This window comes from Callithrix jacchus, chromosome 4, assembly GCF_049354715.1.
Source record: "Callithrix jacchus isolate 240 chromosome 4, calJac240_pri, whole genome shotgun sequence".
In the NCBI taxonomy this organism is placed as follows: Eukaryota; Metazoa; Chordata; class Mammalia; order Primates; family Cebidae; genus Callithrix; species Callithrix jacchus.
Genome location: NC_133505.1, coordinates 145276954 through 145293964, shown reverse-complemented (window position 1 = coordinate 145293964; position 17011 = coordinate 145276954). Strand labels below are relative to the sequence as shown.

Genomic DNA, 17011 nt, shown 5'->3' with positions numbered 1-17011 from the left:
ATCATCTTTGATTCCTCTTTCTTCTGTCTCACATCTAATCCTTTCCAGTGCCATCCTCAAGTGAGTGACAGAGACCAACTCTTCCAAAGCAAAGAATTTACTTGGGAATAGCAGGGGATGGCAATCCAGGATAGTCATGGCAGAATACCATAGGCACATCCCGAGGCGGTGGGGCAGGGGAAGCTGTTTTGTTTTGTTTGAGGCAGGGTCTCACTTTGTTGCCCAGGCTGAAATGCAGTGGTGTGATCATGGCTCACTGCAGCCTCGACTTTCTGAGTTCAACGGGTCTTCCCGCCTCAGCCTCTTAAGTAGCCGAGACCACAGGTGTGCACTACCAGTGAATTTATTTATTCATTTATTTAAGCAATGGGGTCTCACTATGTTGCCCAGGCTGGTCTCGAATTTGTGGGATTACAGGTATGAGCCACCATGCCTGGCCTGGGGGAGGCTTTTAAAGACAAAAAGAAGTCCACCTACGCTGTTTTCAAACCAGTACTTTTGGTTACAGGGATCTGTTGTAGACGCTGGCATTAGCTAATTGCTGGAGACAATCACACCTCTTAGGTGTGAAGTTGTGCAGAAGGCTTATCTGGATAGAATACTGTGGTTTTGAGGAATTCCTTGCATAGCTTCCATTACAGGCATACCTGGATGAGGGCCCCACCTTTATGGTCTCCCAGCTTCATTCTGTTAGAGTTTGACATTAGTGGCTCCATTCTGATACTGATAACTTTCACACTGATCTACCTCCAAATTATATCTTGAACCCACCCATTTGCCTCGTTTCCAACAGTGGTTAAGCCACTGGATTTTTCCCTAGTTGATGACAGTAGCTTCCTACTTTACTTGCCCATACGCAATCTGTTCTCCACACAGTGGCCAAGAGATCTGGTTGAAGCCCTTGTGTTTGGTGCAAAAAGTATAAATCAGTTGTTCTTTCAGGTTCTGTCATAGGCAGTATCTGTGGTAAAATATTTGAAATGTTTCGTTTTTCTGACACTCTTGCTCTGTTGCCCAAGCTGGAATGCCGTGGCTCAGTGTTGGCTCACTGCAACCTCCACCTCCTGGGTTCAAGCTATTCTTTTGTTTTAGCCTTCCAAGTAGCTGGGACTATAGGCATGTACCACCACACCCTGCTAAGTTTTTTTTTTTTGGTAGAGACAGGGTTTCACCATATAGAGATGGATCACGAGGTCTCTAACTCCTGACCTTGTGAGCTGCCCGCCTTGGCCTCCCAAAGTGCTGGGATTACAGGCATGAGCCACCGTGCCCAGCCTGGAAAATACTTTTGGGAAGTATCGTCCTCATTTTTACCAGCAGAGGGAGATTAACTTGGTCAAGGTTATATACAAGTGTGAAAAGAATTAAACCAGGCAGTGTACTCCAGCATTTAGTGTTGGGAGAGCTGTGCCCAGTTTTGAAATTTTATTGGTTAGTTGTTAATATTTATTTTGGTATGGTTTTGTATGCCAAGACTCTGTAGATTTATATTCTTTTAAAACAATCTATTTTGCCATATTATTATTGTCAGTATTCTTTGTCACTAACCTTAAAGAACACACAACAATTTGGGCAAGAATGAATTGTATACTGAATGCCAACATGATGGAAAACACCAGGTATTCCCCTTGTTTCAGAAAGGATTGAAGGCAGCCGGGAAAATAGGAAATGTGAAAAAGGTTGAGAGGGAGTGGGAAAATTTTTGATTAACTTGTCTTCATCTTTATTAACTTTTTAAGGTATGACTCTGAAAGAGTATTTCAGTAATGTAAATGTGGAGCAAAGAGTTGCTAATCAACTCTGTCTGTATACGGAAATGGAGGGAATGGGAAATCCTGCCCATGTAAGTGTTCTGGAGCTTTCTCCAAGCCCCTTGCTGGAGACCCCTAGGGATGTGTGAAGAAGTATCCTTTCTGTTGTGCAAGAAGAAAATAGCAGCAGAAAGCAGTCTGCAGACACTGTGCTTGTTTGTAAAAATTGTTCACAAGATTTTCCCAGCTCCCCTGTTGATCTTCCAACAGGGTTGATGTGTCATAGACAATGGAAAAAAAATCTTGTGCAAATGTCATTCCAGCCTTGCACACTAAATTATTCATGTATTGTGATGGTAGCAAATTACTTTCTTCATCCAAGATATTTCTCTGGTTTAAAAAAAAAAGATAAGAATGTTAATATTTAATGCTTTTATTATAGTATTTGGGTGTTTATGAAGAAATAAATATTTTTGAGGTATGAGAGACATAAAAATTCCATTTGTTTTTGGAATGACACATTTTTAAGGTCATTCCTTTATCAAAAGGAAAATTGAGTGGCAGAGTAGGATTTTTTTTTTGAAGATTCACTTTCTTTTAAATTTCTACTACTGAATTATGCTTTGAAAAAAATACTATTGAAGGTGTTACTATATACATGGTAAGGGTTTTTTTTTTTTTCTATCTCATTCAGAGGAGGCTTATTTATGCACTGGTGCTCAGAAAAGTTATATGTTCCCATTATATTGGTATATATATGCTTAGCTGTGGAGTGTTTTATTTTTCAGTGGCATTTTATTATTTTTATTTTATTAATTTATTTTTGAGACAGTGTCTTGCTCTGTCACCCAGGCTGGAGTGCAGTGGTGCGATCTCGGCTCACTGCAACCTCTACTTCCCTGGTTCAAGTGATTCTCCTGCCCCAGCCTTCAGAGTAGCTGGGATTACAGGTGTGCACCACCATGCCCAGCTAATTTTTGTATTTTTAGTAGAGATAGGTTTTTCACCACATTGGCCAGGCTGGTCTCGACTCCTGACCTCAGGTGATCAGCCCACCTTGGCCTCCCAAAGTGCTGGGATTACAGATGTGAGCCACTGCTCCTGGCCTTCAGTGGCATTCTAGAATGTTCTTTTGAAGTTACTTTGTCAGTTCTTGAATTTCTTACTGTCCTCCCCGTGAGAACATAGTATGTAAAGAAGAATTAAATCCAAACATAAACATTTCTAGTTTTCCTTTTTTTTCCCTCCAACTTTAATTACATAGGCTAGCTAGAAGAGTGAGTTAATTTAACTTGTTTTTGTTTGTTTTTTGAGATGGAGTTTGGCTCTTGTTGCTCAGGCTGGAGGGCAATGTCAGGATCTTGGCTCACTACAACCTCCGTCTCCCAGGTTCAAGTGATTCTCCTGCCTCAGCCTCCCAAGTAGCTGGGATTGCAGGCATGTGTCACCATGTCTGGCTAATTTTGTATTTTTAGTAGAAGTGGGGTTTCTCTATGTTGGTCAGACTGGTCTCGAACTCCTGACCTCTGGTGATCTGCCTGCCTCAGTCCCCCAAAGTGCTGGGATTACAGGCATGAACCACTGTGCCTGGCCTGTTCTTTTAATTTCTGAAGTGAGATTGCAACAACCCATGAAATGCTCTGGGTTTTTCTGGAAAAAAAAAAAAAAATTCCTGTGGACTTTCTACCCTCCCTTCTATTATTTTTCTTATATAATGTGAGTTTGTGCATGTCTTTAAAAAAAAAAAATCTCTGCTGTAATTTTTTTAAAGGTAACCAGTAAGAGAATCCATGGAAATAAACCAATCTTGGACTGTGTTGAGTTGGTAGACTTAGCAGGTGACACTGTTAAATGCTGCTGGGTGAATTCTTGTGGGCCACTGATACAATTTGAGTCAAAGAGTTCTCTGACATTCTCAGTTTCTGATTCAGGAAGTTCAGATGTATTTTTGGATTTGAAGCAAAACTGAAATAAGAGACTACAAATCTCAGGTGACTTTGGAACTTGTATTAGTAATTGCTCTTACTGAAGAACTTGTCCAGAAATCTCACAGCAGGTCACTCCACTCCTGTCACACTGCCCATTGCCCCTCCCCGCCATCTGATCTGACCGTCTCCCCTAACCAGCCACAGAACTAACAACGTTCACTTCCCAGACTCCCTTGCAGCTACAGTGCAGATATGTGACCTAGGCTCTGCCACCCTGACCCACTCATTAAATGTGGATGCCAGACTGAGGGATGTTAGGCAGTAGCTGAGTAGTTTTTGGAACTACTGGCAAGCCCAGCAGTACTGACTGGCCTTCCGCTCTGGGAGCTGCTTCTGTGGGCACTAGGCATCCACACTTGTGTGTGCTCTATGACGACCAGTAGGTGACAGGAGCAGCGGTGTTTCGCTATTACAGACCTGGCTGTGTGGCAGGTAAACTTCTCCTCTGGCCCTTTTGGAGATTCTGAGAGCTCCTTAATATCTCTTAATAAATAGGATTTGCTTAATTAATATAATGAGAGTAGATTCTGCTGTTTACCTCCAAGTGCTCAGGCATTGCTTGTGTATCCATTTTAACAAGGCATTGGCTGTCTTGTTTCAGTTATCTGGTGTTCTTTCCCTACATACCGATAGTGGTTAGATCTTCCATGTTATTTATTAGAATTTATGCAGTACTTCAGAACTGTATATAATTAAAATTGGGAGAAACCCAGGATTTAAAAAACAAATACAGAGAAAACTTTTTATGTCATTGTTATTTTCCATTCATGGGGTTTGATTGTGACCAGACAGTTTCTGCAAACCCTACTCGTAGAAGAAAATCAGTCTGACAAGGCAGTTAATAATCAGGAACTGAAATATTCACCCAGAATTCTCCAACAACATGAAATTGAAGGAGAGTCTGGTGAGAACAGGGCTAAGTAGAGTCAGAAGGTGACAGTATCCTACCCCCTGGACTATCGGTGTTGTACCTGGGCTAGGTAACACATTTAAGAGAGGCAGAAAGTGTTATGATACAGCCAAAGAGTAGGCATGGGGGAAATTATCGTGTGGAAGATAGACTGTTTACTTCCATTCCTTTCTCATCAACATGATAGTTCACCTTGGATTTAAACACTTTGTCTATTTTTTTATATTTAGTTTTCTATGTCTCTAGTGTTTTTCTAAAACACAGAAGACTATTTTGTGTGAAAACTTTCATGTTGGCCACACACAGTGGCTCACACCTGTAATCCCAGCAGTTTGGGAGCCTGAGGCACAAGGATTGCTTGAGCTCATGAGTTCAAGACCAGCCTGGGCAACGTGGTGAAACCCTGTCTCTAAAAAAATAATAATACAAAGATTAGCTGGGCATGGTGGTGTGCACCTGTAATTCATCATTCCAACTATTTGGGAGGCTGAGGTGGGAGGATAGCTTGAGCCCAGGAGGTAGAGGTTGCAATGAGCCAAGATCATACCACTGCACTCTAGCCTGGGCAATAGAGCCAGACCTTGTCTCAAACAAACAAAAAAATGAATTGCCTATTTTCCCAAATTAAAAAAAAACCACTTTGATGTTCAACCATTGCTGACTGAAAGTTCTAACGTCTTTGACTTGACGCCAGTGGTGACGTAACTTTTCCAGCCATATCTCCCACGGCCATTGCCACAAACCCCACTTTGTCATCCCACCAGGCCAGCAGATTGTCTCAGACAGGTTCAGTTGGAGACAGCGTTGTAAGCAGATGGGATTTAAAATAGAGTATATGGTATTTACGTGATCATTGGAAAAACCTTTGGGAATAGGTCCAAGCTGAACACCCAGGCATGACCCTCTTGGAACTGGCTGTTATCTCTGCCGCAGTCACCCAGGTTTTGACTCCAGGACCACACAGCCTCGGCTGTGTACCTTACCAGCAGAATGATCACCACATGCCTTGCCTCCTCCCACCTCCATGAAAGTAGGGACTGCAGTTACCTCCATGAAAGTAGAGACTTCAGTTACCTCAACAGTCAGACTTAGCAGCAGAAACAGTTGAAGTGGCAGGAGTGTAGAAGTGAGGACCGGTGTCATCAGCCACGTGCATCTGCTTTGCAAATGCTAGGCTAGACTTTTCCTGTGTGAAAGTCTGGGAAATGTGGTTTCCAGCTCCTCCTAGCCTCTCACTGTGGGGCTCTTGACAAGGAGGTGGCTTGCCTGGGACTGTGGGAGGCAGTGTGCACCATCATCACACACACCACTCAGTATTCCCAACTCCAGACAACTTACTCTTTTCTGTATGCCTTCTTGTTGAGTTGGAATGTGTTTCATATCCGTTTTCCTCTAGCAAACCTTTACCTACCCATCCAGGCCTAGCTCACATGTCACCTGGTATGTCACGTTTTCCCTGATACAGTTTCCTTCCAGCTGTTAGAGTTATGCACATCCTAATTTAAAATGTATCTTATTTCTATTTTATTGAATCTGACTTCTTCCATCCAGCAGAATGCCTGATGGACAAGAAATAGATGGTTTATTTCTTTATTGCATCATTTGATCAACCAACTTACTGGCATCTCCAAAGCCAATATGGCCCAGTTCCTATCCTCCAGGAGCACAGGTCCTAGCAGGGGAGATAAATGGACACAATTATGGAGCAGATAATCCACAAATAAGTGAATAATCCACTCTCCTGGAGAGAGGATGCGGAAGATGAAAAGGTCAAAGAAGGCTTCATAAGAGAAGGTTGTCTTTGTTTTGGTATCTCCAGTGCCTAGAGTATTGTTTGGTGTGTTGAGGTCTTTAATGAAGGAGATGAAGCTGGAGATGAATGAAATGATTTCTGTGAATGAACTTTTGTCTCTGGTTAAAAGCTCCCTCCTGATCTGAGTGGCTGCAGATACTTTATAGTGGTCTCTCTTTAGCCTTAGTTTTGCTTTTTGTGATTTCAGTTACCTGTGGTCAACTGAGATCTGAAAATATTAAGTGGAAAGTTTTAGGTATAATAATACATAAGTTTTGAATTGTGTACTGATCTCTGAGAAGTGTGGTCTTCCTGCCCCGTCCTGCCCAGGATGTGGCCAGCTGATCCACGCTGTAGACACTGCTTGCCCATTCACGGTTGTCAGATCTACTGTCGTTGTCTCATCATGTAGACATTTTTTCATCTCATATCATCGCAAGAAGGGTAAATTCATTACAGTAAGATTTTTATTGTTGTTGTTTGAGACAGAGTCTTGCATTGTCACCCAGGCTGAAATGCAGTGGTGCGATCACGGCTCACTGCAGCCTCAAATTTCCGGACTCAAGCTATCTTCCCACTTTGTCCTCCCACCTCGGCCTCCCCAGTAGGTGGAACCACAGGTGTGAGCCACCTGGCTAATTTGTATTTTTTACTTTTTGTAGAGACAGAGTCTCCCTATGTTCCCCAGGCTGGTCTCGAATTCAGAGGCTCAAGCCATCCACCTGTCTCTACCTCCTAAAATGCTGAAATTGTAGGAGTCAGCCACCATGCCTGGCCACAGTAAGATATTTTGAGAGAGAAAAAGAGAGAAGGAGATTGCATCTACATAACTTTTACTATAGTGTATTTTATTATTGTTGTTGTTAATCTGTTATTGTGCCTAATTTATAAATGAAACTTTATCGGGGGTATGTATGTGTAGGAATAAATGTAGCATATGTAGGGTTTGGTACCATCTGTGGTTTTAGCTATTCACTGGGGGTCTTGGAAGTGTATTCCTTGTGGATAAGGGATAACTACTGTATTTTTTTTTTTTTTTTTGACATTCTAAGAATATTTGTGGGTTGTTTTTTTTTTTCCTTCTTTTTCTTTTTTTGAGATGGAGTCTTGCTCTGTCACCCAGGCTGGAGTGTCGTGGTGCAATCTCAGCTTACTGCAACCTCTGCCTCCCGGGTTCTCCTGCCCCAGCCTCCTGCATAGCTAGGACTACAGTTGTGCACTACCCTGCCCGGCTAATTTTTATATTTTTAATAGAGACAGGGTTTCACCACATTGGCCAGGCTGATCTCGAACTCCTGACCCCTGGTGATCCACCCATCTTGGCCTCCCAAAGTTCTGGGATTACAGGTGTGAGCCACCATGCCTGGCCAAGAACAAAGTCTTTAGAGTTGATAATTTAAACTATTTCTTTTCCTGCTATATTAAATTCATTCATTTAATAAAATAATATTAATTGCGTGCCTACAATGTATCAAACTGGCATTGGGCCCCTTGATGCTGTAGGCTCAGCGAGCAATGGCCTCTGTGTCATGGTCCTGGTCATGTGTTTAGTGGGAGAATGAACAGATTAGTCATTGAACAAATCACTACACAGGAACAAGCAGCAGTGACATGGAAGAACGGTACAGGTTTCGATGCCAGTCAACAATAGGTCTAAACAGAGTCAGATTCAGACCATGAAGAAATGGCAAATTAATCTGAGACCCAAAGGCCGATGGGAAGAGAGCGAGTAAAAGGTCAACCCACTGGCCCTCTGTTTCTTTACATAGCAACTAAGAAGAGAGATTTTTTTCTTTAAATCTTGTTTCTTCCTTTGCCTACCAGCCTCTGTAATCATTGGATTGCCAATATATCTGATATTCAAGAAAATAAAATTCAGTTTCAACACACAGGGAAACTTTTCAAAAAGTTACTTATCCTACTGATTGTGAGGCTGAAGCAGGAGGATTGCTTGAGCACAGGAGTTGCAGACTGCAGTGAACTAGGAGCTGCACTCCAGCCTGGGCAACAGAGCGAGACCCTGTTTCTGGGGAAAAAAAAATGTTACGTGCATTCATGAATAAATGTTAGGTTATAGCAGCCAATGTCTATGTGGACATTTTTGTTTAGTATTTGCAAGGTGTTTCCGAAGGAAGATTTTCGTAGAGGTTAGAAGATTATGGCACTATGAGACAAGAATGTTTTAAAGTTCTCCAGGCTCTTTTTCCTCCCAACCCATTTCCCTGAATGTTACCTGTTGTCCCATTGTATCTATTTCCACAACAGCTGGTTTTGCATGGCACCAGGGCTGGCATTGTGCAAAGTGAAGGGCATGGCATTGGCTCTGGCCCTCCAGGAGCTTCCAGAAATATCAGAGGGAGCATCTGCCATGTGTAGAACACAAAGCACATTGAGTACAAATTTTAAATAACATTTTAGTTTAGGTGTGGGTAATCGAACAGATTGAGGGTAAGTGCATCTTATTAGGAAAGCAGTGGAAAAAACACGTTTGTAGCGGGGAGAAGGGAGGTAATATTAGGGAAACCCCCATGTAGACAGGGCAGGCTGAGGGGCATTAGCAATTCCTTCTTTCATCACTGTGGGAATCTTCTGAAACCTTTCTCTCGCCATTTGCATAGACCTGAGAAGAATTTGCAGGCGAGGGCTGAAAGCGGTCCTCTGCCCCAAGACTTCTTAATGATCCCCTTTGCCACTGTGATGTTTTTAGGACATTCTACACATTTTGTTTCTCTCTGAATGAAGCATTCACGTTGCCATTGAACACATCTAGTTTGGGGTGCATTCTAAGTCGAATTATACAAGAAGCTATTTGTGGCATTCAGCAGCTGCAGAAAGAAGAGACTGGTTTTTTTTTTTTTTTTTTTTGGTGGGGGAGTGTTAAACACAATTCAAGTAAAGCTAGAAAGTTCGGAATGTCAAGTTACCCTGTTGAGCAGTTAGAAGTACTGACAAGAAGAGGGAGGTTACTGAGCAAAGAAGTGAATTTTATCCTATTTTAACATGGGATATCCTACCGGAACAAGTTCTCCATAGATGCTCTGGGATTTATTTTGATAATGAATGTAATATATTGTCTGGAGTCTGTGGCCGATTCCTCTCTCCCGTGGGGTGCAGTTGGTGAGTATCTCTCTTCAGAAAGCAGTTGTAATAAGATAATTAATTTTGTCTGATTAAAAATGATTGTGCATAAACATTAAGACAAGCATGGGAAAGTGCAGGTATTTTACAAGTGCCCTCAGCAGCCTAAATATATACTTAATTAAATATGGTTTGCTAATGAGAATTGATCATGGCAGCTTTATTTAAACTTGTTTTATCACATAATGATTTATATGGATTGCAGCACATAAAGAGATAGGTGTTTCAGATGAAGTGATAAAAGTTGATCCATCTGACTCTTCTGAGAGCTGCTATGCAATTTTAGAGAGGTTTGGAAAAACGATTTGGCATTGGAAGACTGTTTATTTTCTCCCTCAAATATCTTACTTTTCTTTTCAAGACAGGATCTCTCCCTGTTGCCCAGGCTGGAGTGCAGTGGCTTAATCTCTGCTTACTGCAACCTCCACCTCCTGAGCAGCTGGGATTACAGGCAGGCGTGTGCCACTGTGCTCTGCTAATTTTTGTATTTTTTGTAGAGACGGTTTCGCCTTGTTGCCCAGCCTGGTCTTGAACTCCTGGACTCAAGTGATCTGCCCACTTTGGCTTTCTAAAGTATGGGTATTACAGGTATTAGCCACTGTGCCTGGCCTATTAGTTTTCTTTTATACTAGTTCAGGAAGACATTGATTGTCTTCGTTGTTGGCCAAGTTCTCATGGTGGCCGGGTACAGTGGCTCATGCCTGCAATCCCAGCACTTTGGAAGGCCGTGGCAGGCAGATTGCTTGAGCCCAGGAGTTGGAGACTAGACTGGGCAACATCAGGAGACCCCCATAGACCTAATTTCTTCAAAACACACACACACACACACACACACACACACACACACACACACCTCTCTCTCTCTATCCTTCTCTCCGTAACCCCTCCCCCTTACCCCCCCTGTGGTTTTTGTAATCCACTGTACCTTTTTTCTTTAGTAAAAAACAAACATTGGACCAAATTATGAAATCTCCATACCTGTCTTCAATGCCAAACTTCACTTTTGGCTGCAAGTTAAAAATATTTTTAGGTACATGAGGAAGCCTGCTGATCTTAATCCTTCCAAATATGATTTTATTTGCTAAGATATGCATAATTCCATTGTTATTTTTCTGCTTTCTGTTCCAAGCCTCCATGATGCTGATGAAGAGGAGCTAAGGGTGTCATTTTTACAAAGTCAGTGCCATTACCTAGAATTAACATTATTGTTTCAATTCCTGGTTGATTTTTTTCTCAGATATTGTGTGGGCTAAATTACGTGGGATCTGCCATAAGTGTACCTCCCTTCCCTTCCAGCTGTGCCCTAATTGTATTGCCCTCTAGTAACAGGGAATGCCCACAGACCTGGAGGTACTTTTGTGGCATCTGATCAGAAATCTACATTATGACATTCTTGCTTTAGAAATACCAGGTTACTAGAATTTAGAGATAATAAGCAATATGTCTCCATATAAGGATCGACGTTTTGTTCTTGTCCCTTGTTCTCGTTTGATGTTTACTTGCTAAAAACGGTCTTTTCAATATGAATTGAAAAGAAAAATCAGTGAATGAATATGAAAAATTGAGTTTATAGGAAGGTTTCTATTTACTTAAAAAGTCTTTGGGTAACTGACATTAATGGAAGTTCTGTACTTTCTAGGTGAATTCAAATACCGCCTTATGTCAGGCTGACCTTTGCTCTTATGCCTCACCTCCACCATAATTACAAAACCCCTGTGGCACTCAGGCATCAGAAGCTGTGATTTTGCTGTTTGGAGAATTTTGCTGCTGTGTATTCTGTAGTTCAGGACAATGAAGAAAATGTTTTGAAAACATCAACACTAATCAAATAAAATAATATCTTCATTTAGATTAACCTTTACCATTACTAGAAAACCAAGTACAGCTGGAGACTTAACTGTAGCTCTTGCTGTTGGTTTTATCATCAGCAAACCAAAATAGTTCAATTTGTCTCATTACCATTTTGCGTATGAACCAGCTGTCCTCTTAACAAAAGCAGTTGAGCACACCAGCCGATTAATTATAGCATTCGTCTTAACCATATGTGAAACAATATTAGAAATAGCAGGAAACAGAGAAGAGAAAAAGAACAGCCAGTTAATCTTCAGAACACAAGTTCATAGAGATTGTTTCATGGCTTGCTAAATAATTAACTCTAGTTATCTGTTTTCTCTAAATCTTTATACTTACTGATTATTAATTGGGAAGAAATTAGGCAATGATAAATCTGATTTGCCTTGAGTCATTTTACATTATATTTTGTATTCTTGGATCGAGTGATTTCAGAATCTTCATCTGTCCAAATGAAAACGCTTTTTGGATTCCTCGTGTAAGGCTTTTCCTTTTGGTTATAAATCGATGTAGATGTTTTTCTTAACTGTTATTCAGTTAAACACAGCTGCCCCCTTATTGATTTAGAAATGTTTTGTATAACTCGGGTACTTCCTTAATGTGAGCTTGGTTGCAGACACTAGGTGGTTTATGAATATTCACAAAGCTTTCTGAAGGTTTGATGTCAACGTTGTCCAAATTGAGGCTCAAAAGGACACAGAAATCATAGAATATTTCTTTCTCTGGTGGAGTAAGTCAAGGATATTCGTTTGAGACGTGACCATGAATGAGAGCATGTTAAACCAGAGGGCTTTCTTTCCTGGTCTTCTGTGACAGCTGGGGGAGTCATTTTCATGCACCAGTGTGTCATTGAGTGTCATGGTGTCCCCTGTAGGTGGCGACCTTCTACTTTATTTTGTCAGTTTCTCCTGGTAGTCTTTATTAGGAAGTCTTTGCTCTCAATATTTTTCTAAGTAGAAAATTCCTTTCAAGGATGGATTCCTTGTAGGTTTTATGACACCATCAATCAAGCAGGTCCTTGATATTATCCAATTTTTAAAATACAAGAGAGCTCAGAGTATAAAGCACTTAGCTAATGACAATTCTTTTAAATTAGATCTCTAGGATCATCACATTACACTTTGGCTTTTCATTCCACAATGAGATTTCCTTCCCTGATGATTTTAGAATAAAGATTGCATCAGTTTCTTTTTCAAATTTTGATTCATTGTTTGAATTATTTTTATTTTAAAAGTATGATTATGTTAAGTATAAATAACACAAGAAATAAATTTTAATTTCTAAGTGATTGAAAAGTATTTTCTTCTCTAAGATGTTGTAGACCCTTTATAGGCATTCAGAAAGTGTATTTTGAATGACTGAATTGGGAAAGGCTAAGTGATTTAACTTTACAGTTGAGTCCCTTCAATATGTAGCTCTACTTATATACATTATTTCTCTCCTGAAATGAGCCTTTGTATACTTAATATAACCTTTGAGAATGAATTAGATGAATTTGTACTACTTGGGTAGATGGATTAGAGCTGTATAACATGTCACAAAGAATAATTGGTTCAAGTATAAGAGGTTACAGTTAATGAAATTTCTTTCTGCAAGAAAGATATAGTTCACTTTGGGGGAAGTTATCCTTGAAATAAAGTGACATATTTTTGAAATAAAGAGTTACAGTCTGTCAAGGAATGCTTCTTAAGAAAGGTTAACATTTGAATTATAACTTGAATAGCGGTATACCAAGTCGATCAGAGGAGGATCAAGCTTCCCAGCCGACTAATAGCATGTGCAAAGGCATAGAGGCAGAACGAGTGTGGACAATTGGATTCTTCACCTCACTGGCCCTTACTGAAGGCAGCAAGTAACATGTCGAATTGAAAACTGGATCACAAGATTGAGGTGTCAGTGCAGATGCTAGGTGGCTCTGATCACTGCAGGTCACTTATTTGTAAAAGAGAGTGGCTTAACTGTTTTTTATGACTTCTTCAGCTCTAACTTTCTAGGGGCCTATGAAATCTCCCTTTTTTGATTTGCCTGTGCTATTTCCCTACTCACCAATGATTCCAACATCAGCACCCATCCCTTTCACAAAGCTCTCCCCTGTTAGCCTGACCTCATTTCCAGCATCTCAGGACAGTCTCTGGATGATCCCAGCCATGTACTAGAGAGACTTTGCAGCCTTCCATTCCTGCAGGCATGGCTGAACTTTGAATGCTGTGTCAGCAGGCCTTCCTTTGTGTTTCGGACTTTTGATTTGGGTTTCTTTTTTTTTCATAGCATGTTTTCTGTCTGCCTCGCCTTTCGTTTGTTCAACATTTGTCACATGAATATTGTGGCTTGACTAAACTAGTCACAGTGATAGCAGACGTTTTGAAATTGACTAAGCCGATGGCAGCAATTATATTGGATTAAATTATTAACTAGGATCCACAGCAGAAGCCTTTAACTTCAGCACATGCAGAGTAAAGGGTGTTTTCTAGCATCAAAATTAACTGGCAAAATGGATACCAGATCAAGTTTCTCCTAAAGAATTGATACATTGTCATCTCCTACGTTTCCCCCTTTTGTCTTCAACCACTTCCCCCACCCCAGTTGATAGAGAGATTTCCATTTGTCTTTTTTCAGTATGTCATAGGAGTCGTCATTAAAGATTAATTCAGAAACAGAAGAAAAAATCATTGTACCAATGAAATTCTAGAATATTGGTGATTTTTAGCATGCTTTTGTGAAACAACGTTCATGGAACAGTTAACTCTTCATGAGTATCTATTATCAGATTCATGTTTTCATTCTGTGGACAGTGTCTCTGCATGACCGTTTAAATGTGTGTATGTATGTACGTCTGTGTACCTCATTATGTAGCTGTAAAAATTGAGAGGATAGGGTAAGATCACACTCAGTTTCTATTCCATTTTTTTTTTCACTTATCTATAAAAGGCTTTATAGCTACCTTATCCAAAACTAGCATCCCATCCAGGATCATGTTGTGATGTTCTTTAACTCCCTTCTAATTTGGCATATTCCCATGATTATTATTAGTGTGGTAGTAGTAGTGTTAATTATTTGATAAGTTATTGGAGAGGCCAGACCAGCCTAATGTCCCATTTTAAGACTGATTGCTTTCGCTTCTAGCTCTTTTATTTCCTGTAACCTGGGAGAATTTAACTTGTCAAAAAAAACTTTGATTTACCTTAGGTGATATTTATACTTGGTATTTCATCACATTAGTGGACATACAATACCAGTTGCCCACCATTCATGTTTGGTGGATTAGGGAGACGCCTGACTTGTCGTTCCACTATGTGGTTGCTGTAATATTCCTCTTATGTGGCAGCTCTTCAGTAAGGAGTTAAAACTGGCAAAGACAGGTAGAAGGTTTAAATACCTAAGATTTAGACTACTAAGAAATGAACAGTAGTAATCTGTAAGAAAAATGCCTGATGCAATAAAACAAGAGATTGATTTTTAAGGCACAACTGACCGATTTGTCTTTTGGTTTGTTTCTAGTCAAAATAAATGCCCTGTGGCAGGAACTTATAAGTCCACCCAATTTGTCTTGATTAATCTTAAGTAGTTTTTAAATCTGCCATATCAAATACTTAAAGCTATTCTTATTATTAAAAATTATAATTGTATTAACAGATGACTGCTACTGTAGATTTTTAAAAATTCCTTTAATAATGTCAACTCTTGATGAATAAATCTTTGTTACTAACCAATGATGTTTCTACTCCCATCAAACTCTTACTCTTCCATGACCTTAGATAATTTTTTTAAGTTGTACTTTAAGATTTCCAGATTAAGCAAATACAAGATGCCCAGTTAAATTTAAATGTCAGATAAACAATGAGTTATATATTTTTTATCTATCTCAAATTCAACTTTATTTCGACTTTTTTTTTTTTTAAGAGATGGAGTCTTGGCTGGACGCAGTGGCTCACGCCTGTAATCCCAGCACTTTGGGAAGCTGAGGCGGGTGGATCATGAGGTCAGGAGTTCGAGACCAGCCTGACCAACATGGTGAACCTCTGTCTTTACTAAAATTGCAAAGAAAAATAGCAGATGTGGTGACGTGCGCCTGTAATCCCAGCTCCTCGGGAGGCTGAGGCATGGGGATTGCTTGAACCAGGGAGGTGGAGGTTGCAGTGAGCTGAAATCACGCCACTGCACTCCAGCCTGGGTGACAGAGCCAGACTCCATCTCAAAAAAATAAAAATTAAAATAAGAGATGGAGTCTGGCTCTGTCACCCAGGCTGGAGTGCAGTGGGTTGATCTTGGCTTACTGCAACCTCTGGCTCCTGGATTCAAGCAATTCTTTTGCCTCAGCCTCCCGAGCAGCTGGGAATACAGGAGTGTGCCACCACATCCAGATAATTTTTGTATTTTTAATAGTGACAGCGTTTCACCATTTTGGCCAGGCTGATCTCGAACTCCTGACCTCATGATCCACCTGCCTTGGCCTCCCAACGTGCTGGGATTTACAGGTGTGAGCCACTGTGCCTGGCTCGACATCATATATTTGATCTGGCAGCCTTGTTTTTAAAATTTGCTGCTTTATTTACACATTTATTGACTGTATTAATTTACCTGCCTATGTTATTGGTTTGCTTTGCAGCTTCGATAATTCAGTAATAATTGTTTGCATAATAATTCATAAATGTTATTTTGATAGACAAGAATTACAGACTGTACATAGTTGCTCCTAATGTGAAAGTATTCATAAAAACATGAAACATAATTCTTACCTTTAAGAGTTAACATTGGCTGGGCGTGGTGGCTCACGCCTGTAATCCCAGTACTTTGGGAGGCTGAGGCGGGCAGATCACAAGGTCAAGAGATTGAAACCATCCTGGCCAACATGGTGAAACCCCGTCTCAACTAAAAATTATAAAAATTAGCTGGGTGTGGTGGAATGCCCCTGTAGTCCCAGCTACTCGGGAGGCTGAGGCAGGAGAATTGCTTGAACTGGGGAGGCGGAGGTTGCAGTGAGCCGAGATCCCGCCATTGCACTCCAGCCTAGTGCCTGGCGACAGAGCAAGACTCCATCTCAAAAAAAAAAAAGAGTTAATGTTATAGGAAGATTTTGTTCCTTAATAAACAGGATAGGCCTAAACTATCTTTATCAATTGGTAAAACATTATGAATGTTTATTAAGTAGTTGATGATGTTAATTTGTAGAAATGTCTATAATCCTTTACTACTATGTTTGTATATTTTATTCTGTTGACCCAGAAGGCTTGTGTTGTACTTTGTGCTGTGATGTTTTCCAGTGTTTCAATGAGTCTGAAAAGCATAAGAATGAATGGGTGTATCTATGAATTTAAAATTGTATTTGAATTATTTTAACCATGCATGAAGATGAGTACATCTAAATTACCTTAGTCGTATACAGTCTTCTATGTTAGATGTTAAACTTGATTTTTAAAAATACCCTAAAATGAATTAACAGTCAGTAAAAGTACCATTTATAAATAAGGTTGCCCTGAAAAATTTTCTATTTGAGGAGCTAAATTCCTTTCAAAAGCACTTCAAATGGTCATGTAATATGCAGCCCTGAGCAGAACTCTGTTATGTCTGATTTTTCTTTCCC

At 40.3% G+C, this 17011-nt stretch overlaps 1 protein-coding gene across 9 annotated transcripts in view; it reads left to right on the top strand.

Moving 5' to 3' along the window:
- The window catches only part of NHSL1 (NHS like 1), a 147261-nt gene that overhangs the window by 48455 nt on the left and 81795 nt on the right, over window positions 1-17011 (top strand). For 3 of the 9 annotated variants that reach the window (XM_078370172.1, XM_035296848.3, XM_035296847.3), the window contains exon 1: window positions 9351-9558. The exons of the other annotated variants lie outside the window; for them this stretch is intronic. Coding sequence is in view for 2 of the 3 variants with exons in the window: in XM_035296848.3 (XP_035152739.1) it covers window positions 9498-9558 (61 nt within the window). In the remaining variant the exon portion in view is untranslated. Of the gene's footprint in view, window positions 1-9350; window positions 9559-17011 lie in introns of those variants that run through there. 9 annotated transcript variants of the gene reach the window in all.